General features: G+C 35.3%; 1 protein-coding gene across 1 annotated transcript in view; it reads left to right on the top strand.

Moving 5' to 3' along the window:
• Thsd7a (thrombospondin type 1 domain containing 7A) overlaps nt 1–15,466 on the top strand; it is a 391,409-nt gene that overhangs the window by 201,967 nt on the left and 173,976 nt on the right. Inside the window, exons 3-4 of the mRNA XM_076861588.2 lie at nt 11,576–11,824; nt 14,685–14,866. Of these exons, the coding sequence (XP_076717703.2) occupies nt 11,576–11,824; nt 14,685–14,866 (431 nt within the window). The remainder of the gene's footprint in view (nt 1–11,575; nt 11,825–14,684; nt 14,867–15,466) is intronic.

Here is a 15,466-nt window from a genome sequence, read left to right as displayed (position 1 = left end):
GTCTCGTTAAGGAAGTCAGTTCCTAAGCCAACACAATGAAGATTTGGGCCTACTATTTTTTCTGTTAGGCACGTGGTCTCTGGTCTAGTTCTTAGGTCCTTGATCCACTTTGTGCATGGTAAGACATAGTGGTTTAATTTTATTTTGCTGCATATGGATTTCCAGTTTTCCCAGCACCATTTGTTGAAGAGACTATCTTTTCTCCAATGTATGCTTTTGGTGCTTTTGTCTGGTATAACTCTATTTATATGGGTTTGTCTCTAGTACAGAGCTTTTTATATATGTATATAGAGTTATAAAGAGAAAAAAAACATAGAGAGGAAAAGAGAGAGGCAGACAGACAAAGAGAAAAAGAGGAGGAAGGAAACATCAAACAACCCAATTCTAAGTAAAGAAGCTGAAAGCAGGATTTATAGCTAGTGCTTGTTTGCCTCATCAATGGCAGATATGCAGCCTACTTATTTGTAAGGAATGGATAATATTTGCAGTCTATTAATTCATTGCCTTCCCATGAGAAAGAAAATCATCACAACGTGCTATCATGGGGAGGGATAGCTCAGTATATATTGGGAGACTTTCTGAGAATTGTCCACATAATTGATACTAACATTTGCTTCAGGGAGGCAAAGATGATTGGAAATAGGAAATGGGATGCCAGATGGCAAATAGTGTTGGCAAAAGTGCCTAGACTGGTTTACTTGTCTCTGATCCAGTGAGGATACTGTACAGAATTGCAGGCTACTGAAGGAACTAGGTAAGAGTTAGTTTTAGTAAGTGACAACCTGAGAGGTCAGTGGAAATATTGACAGATTATGGAGGAGCTCTATTACCAGATGGGAAAATTTGGATTTGATCTTGAAAATGTAAGTGTATTGGAAATCTATATTTAAGGTGCTAAAACAAAACAAAAACTATAGTGGTTATTTTGGGAAATTAAATATGCCATCTTGAAAAAGAAGGTATGTTTTAACAAGTGTTACGATCATTAAATAAGCTATAAAAATTGTTTTTAAAGAAGATTTAAAATGACAACTTTTTTGTTGTAGTGATATAATCTGAATTAGCCAAAGTGAATAAAATGAAATTTATAATTTATCTTATTTCAGAGAAATGATCTTTCTGTCATCTCTTAAGGAAGTCTTTAAACAAAATTATAATTTTTTCCCATAGAAACTTTTTTTACTTTATAAGACAAAAGATATGACCCAGATCAATATATTTTGCACTTCCTTTTTTTCAATATCTATGAAGTTTCTCTAAGACAACGTGTACTAAGTAGCATCTACTTCTATCTCAAAGCCAAGCTTTTGTTCTAATCAGTCTCGGCCTTCTGGCTATCCTGAAAGCACCATCTACATGAAAAGGAAGTTGTCACAGTGACCATAACATATTCACCAGGTTACATGGGCCAAAGCATGGCTTACCCACACCTTTGACTTCCAGGCAATGGGCACATTCTCAAAAAAGTCATAATGAACCAAAATGCACACAGTTCTCCCAAGCTCAATAGCATCAACTTTTTCTTGGCCAGAATACAGCAGAGAATGATAGAAAATAGAAGCTGAACAAGTAAGTAACCATAGAAGATTTTGTGACCCAAATGAGTCTCACTAATAATTTCAAAAAGAAATTAATAAATATCATAGTATCTGTGGTTTCACCAAAGTGTTCTTCAAGGCCCTGTGTGAATGAATGCAGGACTAAAATGAGCCCCATGCACAGTTTGTCTCTGCTCCTGTGGCTTTGGCTTTCAACTCTGACAAGCTAATGATTTCTAAAACTATACATGTCATTCAAAGCTTTCAACAAACCCCTGATTCTTAATTCTGTATCAACCTACTGCATATTTCTTTCTGTTGGATATATTCTAGACACATCCACATCAAGTCATTGATGTTGAACTCCTTTTGAACCGTCAGAAACTTGTTTCTTATTCTGTGTTCTCCATATCAGAAAATTGCAATGCTGATTACCAGACTGCCAAAGCTAGGGACATCTAAGTATTTCCTGACTCCTTCTTCTCTTTTAACTCCTTCAAATGTCCACCAGGTCCTATAGTTTCTAACTCACTTTTCTTATATTCCACAATGTATTTAGTATCTACTACCATTGCTTTCCTTGAAAACTTCATAAACCTCATAAGCAGAAAAATTTACTTATATTGGTGTTCTGCTACTTTCTAGCTGTATGTCTTAGAGGAGACATTTAGATTCCATTACCTTATATGTAAAAATAGATCACCTCAATAGAGCTATGGAAAAAAGACACATGAATTTTTTTAAAGATGCATACATTGAAGAAGGCCTTTGGTTTTTTGGGATTGGCTAATTTCATTTAGCATGATATTCTCCAACTCTATCCATTACTTGAAAATGCCATAATTTTATTCTCTTTTGATGCTAAGTAATATTCCATTGTGTCTATGTACCACAGTTTCTTTATCCATTCATCTATTGAAGGGCATATAGGTTGGTTACACAGTTTAGCTATTGTGAACTGAGCTGCTATAAATATTGATGTGGTTGTTTCACTATACCATGGTGATTTTAAGACCTTTGGGTATAGACTGAGGAGTGGGATAGCTGGATCAAATGGTAGCTCCATTCCAAGTATTCTAAGGAGTCTTCATACTGCTTTTCAGAGTGATTGCACCAATTTTCAGTGCCACCAGCAATGTATGAGTGTGCCTTTTCCCCCACATCCTCCCTAACACTTATTATTGCTTATATTCTTGATAATTTGCCATTCTAGCTGGAGTGAGATGAAATCTTAGTTTTGATTTGCATTTCTCTAATTACTACAGAAGTTGAACATTTTTTCATGTATTTCTTCTTCTGTGAAGTGTCTGTTCAGTTCCTTAGCCCATTTATTGATTGTTTTTTTGTTTTGTTTTGTTTTGGTGTTAAATTCCTTTTATATCCTGGATGTTAATGCTCTATCTGATGTGTATAGTAAAGATGGTCTCCCACTCTGTGTGCTCTCACTTCACATTATTGATTGTTTTCTTTACTATGAAGAAGTTTTAATCCATCCCATTTATTTATTCTTGATTTTATTTCTTGCACTTTAGGAGTCTGATTAAGGAAGTCAGGACCTACTCTGACATGACGAAGATTTGGGCCCAATTTTTCTTCTGTTAGGCCCAAGGTCTCTAGTTTAATTACTAGGTCCTTGATCCACTTTGAGTTGAGTTTTGTGCATGGTGAGAGATAGTGATTTAATTTCATTTTGCTGCACGTGGATTTCCAGTTTTCACAGCACCATTTGTTGAAGAGGCTTTTTGCCAATGTATGTTTTCAGTTCCTTTATCTAGTATGAGATAAGTGCATTCTTGTGGGTTTGTCTCCAAGTTTTTTATTCTATACCATTGATCTACATGTCTATCTTGGTGCCAATACCATGACATTTTAGTTCCTATAGCTTTATAGTATAGTTTAAGGTATGGTATTATGATGCCTCCTGCTTTACTCTTTTTGCCAAGGATGGTTTTGGCTATTCTGGGTCTCTTATTTTTCCAAATGAATTTCATGATTGCTTTTTCTATTTCTATGAGGAATGTTGTTGGGATTTTAATTGGAATTGCATTAAATCTGTATAATGCTTTTGGCAATATGGCCATTTTGACTATATTAATTCTTTTATCTAAGAACATGGGAGAGAGATCTTTCTATCTTCTAAGTTCTTCTTCAATTTCTTTCTTTAGTGTTCTGTAGTTTTCATTGTATACATCTTGCACCTCTTTTGTTAGATTGATGTCCAAGGTTTGTTTCTGTTTTTGTTTTTGAGGCTATTGTGAATAGGGTAGTTTTCCTAATTTCTCTTTCAGAGTATTCATCACTGATGTATGAAAATTCATTTGATTTATGGATATTAATTTTCTTTCCTGCTACTTTGCTGAACTCATTTATTAATTCTTGAAGCTGTGTGGTGGAGGGTTTTTTTGGATCCTATAAGTATAGAATCATTTTATCAGCAAATAGTGATAGTTTGAGTTCTTCTTTTCCTATTTCTATCCCTTTATTTTCTTTCATCTGTCTAATTGCTCTTGCTAGAGTTTCAAGGACTCTGTTGAATAGGAGTGATGAAAGAGAGCATTCCTGTCTTGTTCCAGTTTTTAGAGGGAGTGCTCTTCACCATGGTACACTATATTTTTAATATGTTTTTGTATGCAATTTGCCAGAATTTTATTAAGAATTTTTGCATCTACATTTATCAGAGATATTGGTCTGAAATTTTCTTTCCTTGATGTATCTTTGTCTGACATATGTATTATGTAGATTCTAGCCTTATAGAATGAATTTGAAAAGATTCCCTCCTTTTCTATTTCATTAAATTAATTTGAGGAGTATTGATATTAATTCTTTTGTAGGTCTTGTAGAACTTGGCTGAGAATCCATCTGATCCTGGACTTTTCTTGGTTGGTAGGCTTTTGATGGTGTCTTCTATTACATTACTCAAAATTGATCTGATGTTTAAATTGTGTCTGTCCTCCCAATTCAGTTTAGGAAGATCATATTTCTCTAGAAATTTGTTGATGTCTTTGAGATTTTCTATTTTATTGGAGTATAAATTTTCAAAATAGTCTCTAATCATCTTCTGTATTTCAATAGTGTCTGCATGTTATTTCCTTTTTCATCATGAATTTTAGTAATTTGAGTTTTCCCTCTCCTCTTTTCATTAGAGTGGCTACGAGTTTATCAATTTTATTTATTTTTCAAATAACCAGCTTTTTGTTTTGTCAATTTTTTAATTGTTTCTTTTGTTTCAATTTCATTGATTTCAACTCTAATTTTAAATATTTCTTGTCTTCTATTACTTTTGGTGTTGATTTCTTCTTCTTTTATAGGGTTTTGGGATGTAATGGCAGGTTTGTTTGTTGACTTTTTATTCTTTTAATGCATGAGCTCAATGCAATGCACTTACCTCTTAGCACTGCCTTCATATTGTCCCAGAGATTTTGGTATGTTGTATCAGGGTTCTTATTTACCTCTAAGAATTTTTTTTAATCTCCTTCTTGATGTCTTTTGCTATCCACGCATCATTCAACAGTGTGCTATTTAGTCTCCAGGTGTTGTAGTAGCTTCTATATTTTAGTTTACCATTGATTTATAATTTTATTCCATTAAGATCTCATAGAATGCAGGGTGGTATCTCTGTTTTTCTGCATTTGATAAAAGTTGTTTTGTGGCTTAACATATGGTCTATATTAAAGAAGAATCCATGTGCTGCTGAGGAAAAAAGTGTGTTCACTCATTGATGGATGAAATATTCTATAGATGCGTGTTAAGTCTAAGTTATTAATTGTATTATTGAGTTCTATACTTTCTTTGTTTAGTTTTTGTTTGGAAGATCTATCCAGTGATGAGAGAGGTGTGTTAAAGTCAACCAGTATTATTGTGCTGTGATCTATCTGAGTCTTGAAACTTAGAAGGATTTGTTTGATATACAAAGATGTTCCATTGTTTGGGGCATAAATATTTATGATTGTTGTGTCTTGCTGATGTATGATTCCCTTAAGCAGTACAAAATGTTCTTCTTTATGCCTTCTGACTAACTTTGGTTTGAAGTCCATATTATCTGATATGAGGATGGAAACCCTTGCTTGTTTATGTGGTCCATGTGAGTGGAATGTCTTTTCCAACAAAATGAGTCTCTTGAAGGTAGCATATTTTTTATTTTTTAATACAATCTGCCAGTGCCAGTGTATGTCTTTTAATTGATGAGTTTAGGTAATTAGCATTCAGTGTTATTATTGAAACAAGGTTTGTATTCCTGGTCATTTTGGTTTGATTTTGCTTTTTCACTTGATGTTGTTTCTCCTTTGATTGTTTTTTCCTCCCTTTGCTGATTTCATTGTTGGTTTTCATTTACATGTCATAGAATATTTTGCCAGGGATGTTCTGTCATGCAAGCTTTCTCATTGTAAATTCTTTTAACTTTTGTTTATCATGGAACGTTTTTATTTCATCATCAAATATAAAACTTAATTTTGCTGTATAGGATTCATGGTTGGCATCCATTTTCTTTCAAAGCTTGGTATATGTTGTTCTAGGATCTCCTAGCTTTGAGAGTCTGGTTGAGACATCTGCTGAGATGCAAATAGGCTTTCCCCTATATGTAACCTGAAACTTTTCTCTTGTGGATTTCAAAATTCTGTCTTTATTCTGTATGCTAGGCATTTTCATGGTAATATAAATTGGTGTAGATCTGTTGTAATTTTGTACATTTAGAGTCCTGTAAGCCTCTTATATTTGATTTTCCATTCATTCTATCTCTTTCTTGAGGTAATCTTTAGCTACCTGTATTTGTTCCCTTATCTCTTTGTTTGAGTGATCAATTTTTGCCTCTATTTGCTCTCTTATATCATTGTTTGATTTGCAGATCACTTTAATTGTGTACATTCTTAACTCCTTCTCTGACATTTCATCTACTGTTCTCTCAATGGATTCTATTATTGTATCATCTTGTTTTGTTTGGGGTACTTTCTTTCCATGTCTTTTCTTGCTTTCAGTGTGTCTTCCCGCTGCAAGGTGTTATAGTTTCTATCCTACAATCTTACAGTGTCCCTGCAAGTTTCTGGTATCTCACCTTTAAAGGGGAGATCCATTTTAACAGCTTCCAATGCAAACAATATACAGCTTTATACCAAATAATTGCTGTTTAGACCATTAAAGTTTTGTCATAATAAACAGAAGTGATATGTTCAATTAATATCCACAATATATAAAGTAGGTTTGCAAAAGGGTCTATAGTCTCTACAGGTGGACAAAGAGAAAAATGGGGGGATATCAGGTGTGATGTTTATGAGGTAGGAGGTGAGAATATAGAGGTATTAGATCATAGGAAGAATGAAAGATGAATCAAAAGAAGTTGGCAGTTAACAGGAGAAAAGAGAGAAAGAGGCAACCATGTGCAAGGCTCTCTCCTGTCTCTGCAATAAGATGGTGGCTATTAGCATACATGCTAGGTGTGCTAATAGCCACCGTCTTGTTGGTGTAACCAAATCTGCAAGGACCTTGGTGATGGTCTTCTGGGTCCTGGCTGGTGTCCCAAAATGGAATGCTGCAAGTAAAGATGGTGTCAGTGGCAGCAGAGGTAACTCGGGATGGCACTGAGGTATCCCAAGGTGGAGGTGATCACTTTCCAAGATGGGGCTGAAAGGGTGGGCCTTATGATGGCTTTTTGCTGCCTATTTGAGATGCAGCACTGTGATGTGCTGTGCTATGGAGGATAGGTGCCTCAAGGCCCTGCCTGTTGTCCCAAGGTGGAGGCTGCTACATGAGGAGGGCTATGGCAATGACTGCAGTGTCCCAAAATGCAGGTAGGCTGAGGGAACCACACATGGTCCTCAGCTCCATGGGAGAGCAGTCCTGGGCCTGGGCCCCAGGGATGGGTCAGAGGGTTAGTGGATGCAGTCCTGGACCTGGGCCTGGGCCTAGGCCTGGGCCTCACCTGAGCCTGGGCTCCCCCCCCCCAAGGGTTGTCAGGAGTGGTCCTAGGCCTGTTCCTGGACTCCTCTACATTTTGGTGGAGAGGGGGCCTGGGCCTGGCCCCAGGCCCTGGCTCCCAGGCAGGAAGGAGGTCCAGCTTTACTACTCTCTAAGCAAGACCTGGGAAAACTTTGCAACTTCCCTGCAAAGTTTGTTCATTTGTTTATTTCTAGAATTTTTATTTGGTGCTTTCAAAAATCTACCCTTTTTTAGTGTCAAGATATAAAACTCTTATTTAAAATTTTTAATAGACAAGTTATGCATTACTAATAAATGTAATACATGGAGAAGTCATATGAATAGATGATGGAACCATAGAAGAATGAGGAATGTGGTCATGAGGTGCTGCCTGAAGATTAGCATTCCTCTTTAGAATTGCTAAAGTACTCTTTACTTTTCTAGCCTAAGACATTATCAATGATCTAATACAGTGGAAGATGGACAGTGAGTGTCAACCAACCTCTCTTTCATAAACCCTTTTGCCAGAGCAGCTAAAAATTAAAAATTAGGCAGTAAAAAGAAGAAACTGCATTTCTTAATTCTTGGAGTAAAGTTGAACTAATAATAACACCTACTTCATAATATTGTTCCAAGGGATAAATAATTTTATACATGTAAAGATTAGAAGAGTATCTAGTAAACACTTACTGTATATTTATTATAAATAGTAATATTGTTATCATCATTATAGTCTCCACTTATTATGTTTATCAGAAGTATAAATGTTGTTGTTATGATAATCTCCTTGTCTTAGTCATGTTCCCTAACAACCTTTTCTCCCACCTCACCATCAGAAACTACATAAAATACAAATATTATTATATTTTGTGCTCGGACCTCTCATCCACAAGAGGTCTTAATGTGGAACTATGGTATTGCCTTGGGTCTAATTTAGGCCTTTAACTTCCATTCTTATTTCTATTGCTCACCACAAACTCCCTTTTTTGAGGCCAAGGAAAAAAATTATTTTCCACCACCCACCATGCTTTGTCATCTCATATCTTTATTAATTACCTTCATCTCAACAGGACAGATTCTAATACATAGTTTAAAATTCACCATAGTAACCTCTTATTTTATGTAACCTTCTGTGCTTGTCTTCACAGAATTATATGCTTCATATAATTACTATAATCTTGTCTTTATGCTTCTGAAACACAGCATTAGAATTACTTATTCATATTTGTTGAAATGTTTAGAATACTGAAAAATTACATGAAACATATATATATGTATGTATGTATATATTTGCATTTATATATTAATATTATTCATATTTTATGCAAATTTTTATATGTAGATTCTCTATTAAAAATGAATATTTGTTAGGAAAGTGTATCTAATTGGCTTTTCCATACTTACTAAGTCTTCTTAGGACAACCAGAACATTTGCCAAGTGCATAGATGTTACAAAGCCTGGGTTTGTGAATACTGATGTTAGCTAATTCACATTGCCAGTAACTTTGGCATTGGCCTCAGCTAAAGTAGTTGTTCTAATGAACTAAGATTTACAGCCAGTTCAACTGTGAGAAGCCAGCCCAAGTGGTCCAGAAAATAGGCTCTGCTTTTAGAAAATCTAAGTTTCAATTCGAGTTCAAAACTTACTCACTGTATGATCTTCAGCAAGTTCCCTAGTCTCTAGCAGGCTGCTTCCCTGTCAAATGGAAGTGAAAGTGATAGAAACATAAAATGATTATTAAGTTAAGTAATATGAGTCAAGTTTTAAATTTAAGACTTCCCAAGAATTCAACTTTGCAAGACTCTAGGCTACCATAAGCCACGCTGGACATGGTTCTGCCTAGAGGGGTAGAGAACAGGAACCAGAGTTTGTCATCGTTGCAGCATCAGACATTCTCCATCTGGTGAGAATCGTCCTAGCAGTCCATGCAGCATAGCTCAAATGTAAGAAGCATATACATCAGGTATGTCCAGTAACTGTCCTGACTTTATAAAAGCTTCATTCTACATAGGACTCAACAACTCTTAAAGTGATCCCAGAGTCATGGCCTACAAGGTCCCTCAAAGAAAAAAAAACCCTGTTCTAAGAGTTGCCACACATGGTACAGCCCAAAGCTCTATCTTCTTACCAGGTATTTATAGTTTCTTCAGAGTAGGTATAATTGATCCTAAGGGCTCATTTATTATTAATGATATGATCTGGTAACATAATTGATATGTTTGCTTTCATCAGGTGACCAGAATTGTTAGAGTCTGTAAACAAGTCAGGATGGCGCCTGGCATTTTGCCAGAGAAATGTTAGAGTCTATAAACAAATCTGGATGGCACCTGGCAAAATGCCAGAGGGAGTGGTTTGTGAAGTAACAAAAGCGAGCCATTAAGTGTGGAGATTCCTTATTGGTTGACTGCTGTATCTAGTTTATGCTAATTAAGATAAGCTGTGTGGAATGTATAAATATCCCTCCCGTCCTACAATAAACGGCTCCTACTCCTGCTGTATCAATGTACACAAGTTGTTCGTCACACCCCCCCCCCCCCCCGCCGTTATTTTGCCCAGCCAGCAAGAATAACTGTAATTGGAAGTAGTAAACTATTAGTCAAACTCTCTTTAAAAGATTAAAAGAGGTTGTTAATCTTTTGCCATTCATAGACTATGATCTTATTAAATATTAGATAAAGGATAGTGTGCCAGCATATATGAAAATGATCAAGGAAGGATAAGAAATCTATCTAAGATGATATAAAATATGTCTATTTTTTAATAAATGGATTTTAGAGAACAACATTTGGTTATCATTTTACCTGATTTTCATGGATTAATAAGTAAGTATAAGAATGAAAACTTGCTCATCATATAGAAAGTTGTGCTCCATGGTTAGTTAGCCTTGTGCTTAATGCTTCATTAATGCTCAGTACATAGCAGTTGAGTAGAAATCAGAAATTGATCCCTCTCTGTTGTCATAGAAAAAAACAGAAGCAACTCAGAGCCTTTTTGCCACCACTCTCAGCTTATCTTCTGCTTAGACCTCTCACCTCCAGCTAATTGACTTTGAGGCCTTGAACTCTAATTGTCTCATAAGAATGTAATGTTCATACACATGAAAGTAGGATTAAGAAGATTGCATGTGAATTATTACAGTAAAATGGGCATGTCTTTCTCTGTGGTTAATTACCACAGATAAATATGGCACCTGCATGAGGAGACAGAATTGGCAGTGCATTCTCCCATTGGACCAGACAGCTCTACCATGACAACAGGCTGCCTGTGTAAGCATATGCTATTGGTTATGGACACTGGTGAAGAGTTCAGCTGAGAGTCAGCACGAATCTGTTCCATTCCAGGAAATTTCCTCAAAGAATGCTCTTAGTTGTTAACATCCACCATATATTCTGCAGCTTCAAATGCAGACATTATAATTTAGAGTCCAATATACCTGTAGTTAAAGTAGAAGCTAAATAGACAAAAGTTTGGACATAAATACTTCATTGATTAAATAAATATTAGAGATATATTTAGAGGAAATATCTATAGTATAAAAGTAACTAGATCTATTTTCAATACTTATGATGTATTTAAATAGGATGCTCATGTGTATACTCCCTATTAAAGTATGGATTGAAGAAGTTGCTATATTTAAAGAAGCACGCATTATAACTACAAGTTATAAGTAAAGTTTCAAACAATATTAAAAATGATGTTAAGGCACATATTAAATTACTTTTTCTATTCAAAACAATATTGAAGTTAGCCAAACATGCTTATTTAAATCACCAAACAAAACAGAAATTAATACCTGTTAACAGTTCTTAGTTTCAAATTTTCTAAATTAAAGCAAATCTGGAATGAGTAACATGGTAAATTTAGCTTCAGCTAATTTTGCTTATTTCCTTGTATTTTCTATTTCCTAGAAATGGCTTAACAACTCTTACAAAATAGGAAGCAATTCAGACGCTAGTTTTGAATTTGCTTTTGAACATTGTAGATGTTACTGTATTTTCAATGAAACTGGAATTACACCTCCAAGTAGAAATTTAAAAATGTATAAACCAGTTTTACTCTGGAGTATAGAAGACATTATTCATAACAGCCTGAGAGTCTATGATGAGACTATCACTGCTCTTTACAGCTTTTGCCAGCAAGAGAAGCTGCCAATGACCGTCCAATCCTGTGTTATCACCAAGGAGTGCCAGGTGTCCGAGTGGCTGGAATGGAGCCCATGCTCAGCAACATGCCGTGATCCTGCATCCCCAACAGGCACACGTGTCCGAACACGAACCATCAGGCAGTTTCCTATTGGCAGTGAAAAGGAATGTCCAGAACTTGAAGAAAAAGAACCCTGCGTGTCTCAGGGAGATGGAGTTGCCCTCTGTGCCACGTGAGTTAATAAAGAGTAGTGTGCCTCACTTGTGTGCTTGTTTAGCTATTTGATTTGAATTTAACAGTATGCTAAGAAATAGTGAGGTTTTCATATTTTTATTTTTTGGTGTGTGTGTGTGGGGGGGGGGGTACTTGGGATTGAATTCAGGGGCACTCAACCACTGAGCCATATCCCCAACCCTAATTTGAATTTTATTTAGAGACAGGGTCTCATTGACTTGCTTAGCACCTTGCTATTGCTGAGACTGGTGTTGATCTAGCAATCCTCCTGCCTCAGCCTCTGGGACTACAGGTATATGCTACTATGCCCGGCAGAAATAGTGATTTTTAACACATCTTAAACAACAAAAATAAAATAAAATAAAATATCTCTTTACAAAATCTATCCTGAAAATACTGGTTTTACAGAATAAAAGTGTTGTTAATAGCACTACTTCCAAATCTCCATAAGGCTAAAATTTTAGCAGCAATTATATAGTGATATACTTTCTTTTTTTCCTTTTTAAAAAATACTGGTTGTTTTTAGTTATGTACTTTCTATAATAGGTGTTGGCAAACGTTTTCTATTATGGAGCAACTCATAAATACTTTAGGTTTTTTAAACCACATAGGTTTCTGTTGTGATGATTCAACACTACCATTGGAGCTATACACAATATGTAAACAAATTAATGAGTCTTTGTTTTAATAAAACTTTATTTACAAAAACAGACAGTAGGTTGATTTGGTCCTTAATCCATTGTTTTCAATCCCCATTCTAAAAGGAAAAACAAAATTTCAAATCATAGGATCCTATGATCCATTAAAATTCAGTAATGTATTGAACAAACCATATTCAATCAAGTAAAATATTACATCAAAATAATGAGACTTTAAAGCCTTGAAGATAAGAATTGTATTTATTAATCTTAGGTTTGGGGAATTTTTATGTGTTTGTTGTTTTACCACCAGCATACATCATAAGACCTGGGACACAATAAGTGCCCAATAAATGCTCACTGAATTTAAATAAGACTAGTTCTGAAATATTTGGCAGTATAACAAGATTATTTTTGTCCTTAAAATATCATTCCAAAGCATGACTGTGAATTATGTTGGCAATAATAATATTTCAGCTAATTTGAATATCAAATGTTTATAAAGCAATGTAGAGAATCTTAGTCTCTCAATAGAAATGCATAAAATTCATTGAGAGCTTCTCTGGAATATTCTACACACCTAAAGAACATTCATACAATTTGGGCTTTATGAACCAGTGAGGAGGCAAATTAATATTACTATTCCCACTAAATCTAATAACAAACACTAGTGATGATTTATATGAAATCTTCATTTCTGCTGTCTTAGACTCACCCCTCTGTTTCCTTCCTACCATCTTGACCTGTCCCACTGAATTTGGTGGACCCTCTCCACATCATAGGCACAAGGATACATCAGGATTTCCAGAGTGTTTTCTCTCCTATGAGTTTCTTCTATTTTTTCTCAAATTAGTACCTTATTCTTTATTCTTTCAAATACTATTAACAAAATAAGTAAATATCTTTGAGTTTCTTTTCTTACTTTGTTGGAGTACCATTTTTCTAAAATGTATTACCTATTATCTTTATTAAAATCTGTTCCTTCTCATAAAACTCCTCACCTTGACCTAATTAGAAATCCATTTTAGTTGTTTTTTTTTTAATCACCATTTTAACTTCCCTAGCAAATGACTTATTTGGTTTTATTCCTTCTACCCTACCCCTCATAGCCAGGTACCAATTATCCATGTGTCTAGAATTGACATGAACACTGTCCTTTTAGGAACAAATGTCAAGATTGTCTTTCCTTGATGACCCAGATCTATATTGAGTTATACCATGAATCTCCACTAATAAAAGTGAAAAACAAGTATGAATCTCAGTATTACTGTCAAGAAACTTATCACTAACAGAGGAAAGTATCCAGAACAGACATCTGTGGGCCCCTTTAATCTTTCTGTCTGATGGAGAGGAGTAATAGCATGGCCATTTATACCTATTTTGGCTGTTAATATGATTACCAAGGTAGCATCTTGGGTTAAAGTGACACCAAGTGCTATATGAGCCATTTCTTTAGGCTTTTAGAATATCCATTTTCTTAGAGGGGAGAAATGACATCACTTTCTATCTTCAGTGGCATCAGAAATGGTTCCCTGGCTATCTCCTCAAGTATGTGTTGGACTGACAGTCCCCCGACATTTCTTTCACATCATAATCTTGATTGGAGCTTTAATTGAGAACACAGATGGTCTTTCCTGTGTTCCACTGATTAGAAATGTCAGCCCTTTTCATCATTCATCAGCATTTATCAGGGATGCTCAGCATTACAGAAGAAAACATTTTTTTCTTGAAAACTCTGAATTTCCTGTTATATTTTTAAATCCTAAAACACAATTATAATTTTGCTTCAGTAGGAAGAAGCAATTTTCATTCATTTTCTTAAAGACAAAACAAACATTTGGGTTCATCATCGCATAGAATATTTTCTTAGATTCAATCCTCCTTCGTTTATGAGCATCCAGAAAGGGCAGGCTTGGGTTCAGCTTAATTGAACATAAAATTTCATGTTTTCAGCATTATGCTCTCTTTTCATAAAATATTTATAAGGAACTTCCAGTAGTAGCAATTAAAACAGGATCACTCTAAATGTAACCCCTTTTTAAATTGAGAGCCGCTGAGGATAAAGGAAGGATTGAAATTGGATGTGCAAGGCCCTTGTAAAGTCAGTGATGGAATCCAGAGGAAAATGTGTTTAGATTAATTTTTAGAATACAATATGAGACGAGTGGAGAAGCGTTTTATTCGATAAGCATGTTGGCCGCCGGCATTTTCTGTCTTTAGGTATGGCTGGACAACAACAGAGTGGACCGAGTGCCGCGTGGACCCTTTGCTGAGCCAACAAGACAAGAGACGTGGCAACCAGACCGCCCTCTGTGGAGGAGGCGTCCAGACCCGAGAGGCATACTGCGTGCAAACCAATGGAAATCTCCTCGCACACTTAAACACCCGCAAGGACAGAGAAGGTACTTTCTTCTAAATGATTCATTCCTGCACAGGGTGCCTGTGATTGCTCTGGAGCCACATTTACAGGGCCATTTAGGGGCACGAAGAACAGCATTTCTGTTCACATTATGGTTGGCCTCCATTATGGTGAACTGTAAATCACATAATAATTGTAAAAAAAAAAAAAAAAAAAAAAAAACAAGATACAACTTCATCTTTGGTCAGCTTTGATTTGCTGAGGAGTCTCTTAAAATTTTTGACTAAAATGCCTTCATGACTCACTTTTGCATAAAATTTAGCAGCAATAATTATAAAACTAAAATATTTTATTTTGTAAGTATACACAGAATGCAAGTATACAAAGTGCAAAATTTTCAAAACCTGCTTGTAAAACAATAAATCGTATTTTGTTAAAACAGGTTAATTATGGTATTGAGTAAACATTTTAATTGAATTTAAGTGAAGTAAATTGAGAATAAAAACTACAGTATAAGGAAGCTTTAACCCAAAGTCATGCCCACCACCACCACCTTTGGTGGTTTGGCACAAATATTTTAGATTTTTTAAGAAATCTCAGTTTGGGGACCAGATGCAATAAATGTGCAAAAGAATAAGTGAAT

This window comes from Callospermophilus lateralis, chromosome 1 (assembly GCF_048772815.1).
Source record: "Callospermophilus lateralis isolate mCalLat2 chromosome 1, mCalLat2.hap1, whole genome shotgun sequence".
NCBI classification, from domain to species: Eukaryota; Metazoa; Chordata; class Mammalia; order Rodentia; family Sciuridae; genus Callospermophilus; species Callospermophilus lateralis.
This window is presented reverse-complemented; position numbering and strand designations above follow the sequence as displayed.